The sequence below is a fragment of the Polypterus senegalus genome, chromosome 12 (assembly GCF_016835505.1).
Source record: "Polypterus senegalus isolate Bchr_013 chromosome 12, ASM1683550v1, whole genome shotgun sequence".
NCBI lineage: Eukaryota > Metazoa > Chordata > Cladistia > Polypteriformes > Polypteridae > Polypterus > Polypterus senegalus.
Genome location: NC_053165.1, coordinates 68,012,148 through 68,019,505, shown reverse-complemented (window position 1 = coordinate 68,019,505; position 7,358 = coordinate 68,012,148). Strand labels below are relative to the sequence as shown.

At 38.3% G+C, this 7,358-nt stretch overlaps 1 protein-coding gene across 1 annotated transcript; it reads left to right on the top strand.

Annotated features, from left to right (window-relative positions):
• Nucleotides 1-226: 226 nt before the first annotated feature.
• On the top strand, nt 227-3,060 carry fzd10 (frizzled class receptor 10). The gene has a single exon (XM_039772082.1). It carries the CDS (start codon nt 1,133-1,135, stop codon nt 2,915-2,917), a length of 1,785 nt encoding a protein of 594 aa, XP_039628016.1. The 5' UTR covers nt 227-1,132; the 3' UTR covers nt 2,918-3,060.
• The last annotated feature ends 4,298 nt before the right edge of the window (nt 3,061-7,358 follow it).

Genomic DNA, 7,358 nt, shown 5'->3' with positions numbered 1-7,358 from the left:
AATAGCGAGGCTCATACCTGGGAGCAAAAGTGCGAGCTGCTGACGCCAGAACATCAGTGTAAACTTTTGAAAGCCGGAATAAAGAAGAAAAGAGCAAATGGTCGTGGCGTTGTTTGCTGTGATCCTGGCTAAATAAGCGGTTGCGGGGTGGGGAGGGGGTGTTCTTAAGGAGGCCTGGAAACTGTTCCGCCCGATTTGAAAGTAATCACCGTGTCAGTTTCACCTTTCTTATGCAAAGGAGGTGTCTTTGAAGGCGGATCGCTTGGCAGGTTAGTCGAGGAGCGCGGAGCGAAGCGGAGCGGGGCCGAGCCGACAACTAATACGAAACCGGTCGGAGCAGAGTGCGGCTCGCCGGGCTGGACTTTCCATGACCGCCCATCATCGCATATGGAATTTCGAGAGTCCGACGGACACGTCCAATAAAGAACAGACTACTGGGCAGCGCACGGGGGAAAACAAAATAAACTTATCTCGCGTTTCAACAAAGGATTAGTGGCGCTGAAGTTGAAAGGCGAGGCGCTCTCTACGCGCGGATGCTGTGCTAGAAGGCGTGTCAGCCTAATAAAATTAGCAGCGGAAAACGGGGTGAAGTAGAAGAAGTGAGCTTCGGCTTTTGATGTGACTGCTGGGAGATTACCAGGGCTTCTGTACCGTTATAACGGATTGAAACACTTCGGCGTTCAAAAGGAGAAAATAAAAGTGTGCGCTGGAAAAGGGAAAGGACGCATGACGAGTTTTAAAAACCTTTATCCATCGCAGTGAGCTCAGCGGACTTGATTCTGGTTTTTATTGTGTCCGCCTGGATAAAAGAATAAGTTCAGTGAGCATCTTGGACCTGTTTACACGTACAGTTTGTATGAAGAGAGAGCGAAAGAGTAAATTGACTTGTGAGGACATGCTAGGCACAAGAAGGAGATCGCTCGCCTGTGATGTCACAGTAAGTCGCTTACGGTCGTCCTGTCTTTGCCATGCCGGTATTTAGACACGCAGGTCTGGGAACTACGCACGTCTGATCGCAGTCAGCCCACCCGTCCGCACTGAACTCCGCTTGAGTCTATTTTATCTGGGCTGCCCTAGTCCTCAGAGCCGTGCTTTATTTCCTTTTGGAACATTCCCCATCAGTCTTCTGACAATGCTTCCTCACGTAGCAGGACTTAGTCTGGTTTACTTTCTGGTGTTTCACCATGTGACGTTAGACTGCTATGCAATTAGCTCCATGGACTCTGAGCGTCCAGGAGAGGGCAGGTGCCAGCACATTGAAATCCCCATGTGCAAAGATATCGGGTACAACATGACCAGGATGCCCAATCTGATGGGGCATGAGGATCAGAAAGAGGCTGCTATCAAGTTGCACGAGTTTGCACCACTTGTTGAATATGGGTGCCACAGCCACCTAAAATTTTTCCTCTGCTCTCTGTATGCTCCCATGTGCACAGAGCAAGTGTCTACTCCTATTCCTGCATGCCGGGTCATGTGCGAGCAAGCACGGCAGAAATGTTCACCCATAATGGAACAGTTTAGCTTTAAGTGGCCTGAGTCCCTGGACTGTAGTAAGCTACCCAACAAGAATGATCCAAATTACTTGTGCATGGAAGCCCCCAACAATGGATCTGATGAACCCCCAAAGGGTTCCAGCACGAAACCTCCAGACTTCCGACCGCAGAGGCCAAACAGCGGGCAAGAATACCAACTAAAAGACACCGGCAATAAAGAAACTTGTGGCAACCCCAGGAAGTTTCACTATGTGCAAAAGAGTGAGTCCTGTGCTCCAAAGTGCCAGCCCAAAGTGGATGTTTACTGGAGTCAAGAGGACAAGCAGTTTGCTGCTATCTGGATAGCCGTCTGGTCCATTCTTTGTTTTTTTTCTAGTGCGTTTACAGTCCTGACCTTCTTGGTGGACCCGCAGCGCTTTAAATATCCAGAGAGGCCAATTATCTTTCTTTCCATGTGCTACAGTGTCTACTCTGTAGGATACCTCATTCGGCTTTTTGCTGGAGCAGATAATATTGCCTGTGACAGAGACAGTGGTGAGCAGTACATTATCCAGGAAGGGTTAGAGAGCACAGGTTGCACCATAGTGTTTCTTATTCTTTACTACTTTGGTATGGCAAGTTCTCTCTGGTGGGTAATTTTAACTTTGACTTGGTTCTTAGCTGCTGGTAAGAAGTGGGGGCACGAGGCTATTGAAGCTAACAGTAGCTACTTCCACTTAGCTGCCTGGGCCATTCCAGCAATCAAGACCATCATGATTCTGGTTATGAGAAAAGTAGCAGGAGATGAATTGACTGGCATTTGCTACGTTGGTAGCATGGACATAAAGGCCTTAACTGGATTTGTCTTGATCCCTTTGTCGTGTTACCTCATTATTGGGACCTCCTTTCTCCTTTCTGGCTTTGTAGCACTCTTTCACATAAGAAAGATCATGAAAACAGAAGGCGAGAACACAGACAAGCTGGAAAAGCTCATGGTGAGGATTGGTGTCTTCTCTGTACTGTACACTGTTCCTGCCACCTGTGTCATTGCTTGCTACTTTTACGAAAGACTTAACATGGATTACTGGAAAGTTTTAGCTATCGAAGAGACATGTCTTTTAGATGGGGGTGGTGGAATAAACAGTGGCAGCCAGAGCAAGAAGTCAGAACAGTGTCTCATGAAAAACTCTATCCCAGCTGTGGAGGTATTCATGGTAAAAATCTTCATGCTGTTGGTAGTTGGTATCACAAGTGGCATGTGGATTTGGACCTCTAAAACCCTTCAGTCCTGGCAGAATGTGTTCAGCCGGAAACTCAGAAAGAGGACAAGGCGAAAGCCTGCAAGTGTGTTTACAAGTAGTGGGCCATATCTGAAACCCCACCCTCCACTTAAGGTTCACACTTCCAAGTATGAGCCGACAGTCCAACCGCCAACCTGTGTCTGAACTCCCTGCTTTTTTGGATGATTTATTTTTTTTTTGGTCCAGGCATTGAATATAGAAAATTTATGTTTCACATTCACATGAATGTGTGTGTGCGGTATGTATGTTTCTCTTACACATTTATATAACAAGTTAACAACATATATATATATATATATATATATATATATATATATATATATATATATATATATATATATATATATATATATATATATATAAATATATATACAGTGTATATATATATATATATATATATATATATATGTAATAATGTATATGTGTGTCTATATATAAAGTGTACTTGCATGGCTATATAAACACACACCTATCCTTTAAGGAGGCAGCGCATTGTGGTTCATGCTGCACATGATGGTTATTGAGGTAACTAAAGGACTCTTCAAACTAATGCGCATTGACTATCGCGTATACCTACCAGATGCAGTTTTTGAGTTTTCATTGAACTACCTTCAGTTCACTGCAGTATTAAAACCTTCTTTGGATAAAATGTAGTAAAAGGGCAAAACTTGTTTCTGTAATGTGCAATACTAGTTCTCATGCTGACAGAGAAAACACAAATACTGTAGAAAGAGATTAAAGACAAAAAAAAAAATTGTCCAACAAAAGCCTGGATATTGGGAGAGACAGAAGCCCTATAGTGCTGTATAGTGTTGCTTTCTCATGGAAATTAAGTCCGAGTCATCCATGTCCCGATTGATGGTGGAGCTCATGGCGTTGGGAGGGGTGGTAGAAGTTGGCAGTGCTCGGTGAGCACATGGGCTGCCTATTGTGAGGCAAATTCCTGCCATAAATCAAATAACATGCACTGGAATCTGTAAAAGTTTGTACAGTGATTTCCTTTTTACATGTGCTTTTTTCTAGCACCATAAAATGTTTGTATATAGATATATATATATATCTGTAAAGTTTTGCTATTTTATAAAAAAAAATAAATAATTTTTTTTAGTTTTAAACTTTGTGTGTTATCTGAAGTCTATTGTAATGATTATTAGGTGGTGGTTGTATTCGATTATTTAAAATTACACATAATTAAATGGCATCATCCTACCCCCTTAAGGAAAATTAAGCTGATGTTAAGAGCAAGCAAAGGCAGTGCCTGGGATCCTAAAAAAACAAAAAGTTTGGCAGTGTTGTGTTAATTCATGTGTCATAGCAGTTCAAACAATTTCCCAAACATTTCTAGAAATGAATACCATTAATAAGAGTAAACCTCATAGCTTTCTGTTGTAGTAAAGTGTATGTCATTATGTAGACACGTTTTGTCTGATTTAACATAGCACTAAAGAAAATATTTGTGCACCATATATATATTTTTTTTATAGCCAGGGTGTTTGAGTCAGTTGCAATTTAAAGCCACAAAAATTGAATCATAAAAATTGTGATTTATTCTGGACCTTTTCATCAGAGACACAATTGCTATATAAAGTATTTATATGTTACATTACGCAGTCCTTCAGACATTTCTTTGAAGATTTTCTCTTTTTAAAATTGATTCCATAATATGGGGTGCTTTATAATGTGAAGATTCAAAGAAAAAGCGCAGCACATTTTACATGGAAGCCAAACATACCTTTCAGAAGGGAGTTTCACAACATTTGAGCATTTTCTTAAGTAACTATTCCATTTTGTCGTTTTCATTATTTATTACATTTTGAACATTGTTTGCTTTCTTACAAGATTTTATAATGGCTTAGAACCAATGAACTGTATCTTCTTAGATGGGAAGTTTGTTATGGTTAACAAATTGGATAGCTTAGTGGAGAGGCCTTGAATTACTGTGATGGAGACATTTAACAAGGCCGAGTTTATATCATCATTTAGGAGAGTCTGAGTTTACTTGACCTGAGAGCACCTCTGTCAAGGACAGGCAGTCATTAAGTGGATGCAGGCGTCTTTGTGTTTACTCAAAGAAATACTGCTTAACATTGTAATATGAAGCTAAATAAGAGGGTATTAAACATTGGCTCGTAGGACATCTAAAAAGAGATTAGGCTTCTTTAATTGTTAGTGAAGGTCTTGTGGGGATTACATTAACTGCTTGTCCTTTAGCAAGTTTTAGAATAGTACAAAAAGGGAGCTGACTAAGTCAGAAAAGAAGTTTGATGACATCAAAGAGACAAAGAACAAAGCATGGTTTGTTTTAAAAAGCAGGGTACTTTTAAGGGCTGTGCTTTAATATTTTACAGCCATTAAAATTAATCTATTCACTTCCATGGACGGGTTTTTATAAACAATATGTAAATCTGACTTTAAAGCTTATTTCATAGCTAAATTCAGGTCACTACTGAAATATTGAATATTCTAAGCTGCTAGTGGCTTTCTTTTTTTAACCAGAGTTACCTTTGCTGCTGCATTTGACCAGTGCCAGTAACTGATACCATATTGAATTAAGTCATATTGATACATTTTATTTACATTGTTTTAGTGGTAGATTGGACAAAAATCGTCATCATTTTTAACTATGTGATCTCTGAAGGGTTCATTTGTTATGTATGCTCTCTTTATTAAAGGAGAGTGAAGATCATACATGTCTCCAGGTGAATATTATGTGTATTGCTGAAGTTTGCTCCTGGTAATTCGACTTCATGAAAACTTTATAAGCTGTCCCGAGTCTCTGTTGTATTTATTTCTACTCTTATGTACTTTGTACAGCACAGACCATTACTTTGTGTTTTAATCCTCAGAATTAATTATTTTAAAGTGGAATTCATTCATTCATGTAGTATATTTACCAAAGACAAAAAATTATCCAGGGCCTAATTTTGTCTTATATATTGAAGCAAAATACTGTTGTACCAAAAAGGCAGGAAAGAAAAACAAAAAAAAAAAATGGGAGATGAAAAAGTTTAATAACAAAAATTATTATATTAAATAAATAATAAATGAAACATTTTTCTGTAAAATATAATTCAAATTGATATTTTTATTAGTAGGATAAAGTATTAGCTATTCCCATTCTGACAAAGGAAAAGGTTAGCGACAGAAAACGTCATGATATTGAAAGAGAACTGTGGCTGCACGAGACGCAAGACCATGACAGAGAACACCCAACACACCATCTACAAATGAAATATGGGAAAAACTAAAGTGACACCATTCAGCTCAAATTCACCAGCCGTGTTGTGTCATTGCGCTGTTATAAAAAGATCTGGGAAGTGTCAAATAAAACCAGTGGTTGGATGAAATAAAGATCTGTTAAGGTCTGACACTTTCACGGCCAGGAAGAAGCAAAAACGGAGAACGAGGCCGACAATGTAGTTGAGAACTAAATAATTTGTCTGCATTCAGAATTTTAGATTTACTCTCAATCTTCTAAATATTTGACAAAGAGACATACTTTATAGTACTGCTCAATATAACAACATGTAGATGAATTCTAAGAAAGCCTCTGGCCTTGAAGAGTGAGTACAGTTGTTTAAAATGTGTGCACAAAACATTTTATTTCTGCATTTCCGCATAGACTGACCCCCAGAAATATTTCATATTATAGCAAACAAATGATTTTATTATGGCAGAACTGGACGGTTCATATTTTTCATTTTGTACACTATTGTATTTTGTTTTTATAAATTGACTCATCCTTTTTGTTTTAACATATCTGATTTACTTTCTTTGTTTAGCACTACAGTATATAGAAAAACATGTTAAAAATCCAATTGATGTCTTTGGTGTGAAAGTCCTAATTTCTGTGTAAGGATTCAAACTTTAAACAACCTGCTATGTTCCTGAAATCTCATGGTTAAAGATAAGTAAATAGAAATTTGTTCATTGAAACTCCGTAGTCTTAATAAATTCTTGTGGTGAGCCAGTCCTTGTCCTAGTAGCACTGGGCACAAGAATACGATTAGAACCAACAGCAGGTCAAACTCCTTCATGTTGTGCCAGAATTATTCTTCGTCCTTACAGGAACATTTTTGGGATGTGGGTGGGATCAGGAATACCGAAAAAACTTTTTCAGAGAAGTGGAGAATGTGCAAACAGACCCTACCATGAGAATATGATAAAAACAAGCTTAATGTGTACACTTATTATATTATAGTCAAATTAATACACCACAAATCTTACTTTGAAATAAAAACCTTCAGTTATTAGCATTAAAAGTAATGATTAGCTTTACTCTTATATACTTGTCAGTTTTTGCAGGCCAAACCTGCTCATCTGACTTTGGAATGAAAGGTTACCAATACCCTTTTGCAATTTAAAAAATAATAAATCTAACACAAGCATTTGCTTTCCATTTACAGGATATTTCCACCACATCCATTTTCTTCAACATTCACATTATCTCAAAACAGCCATAGAAATTTCATATATTACTAAAAGTACATGTCAGTACAATTAATATCTTACGACATTTTAAATAATTTAATCAATCATGTAGTATGTTATATTTTATCTTTAATGTAGCACCTTTTCCCAAATT

Coding starts and splice junctions, on each gene's coding strand:
- fzd10 (XM_039772082.1), top strand. CDS start 1,133: ATGCTTCCTCACGTAGCAGGACTTAGTCTGGTTTACTTTCTGGTGTTT.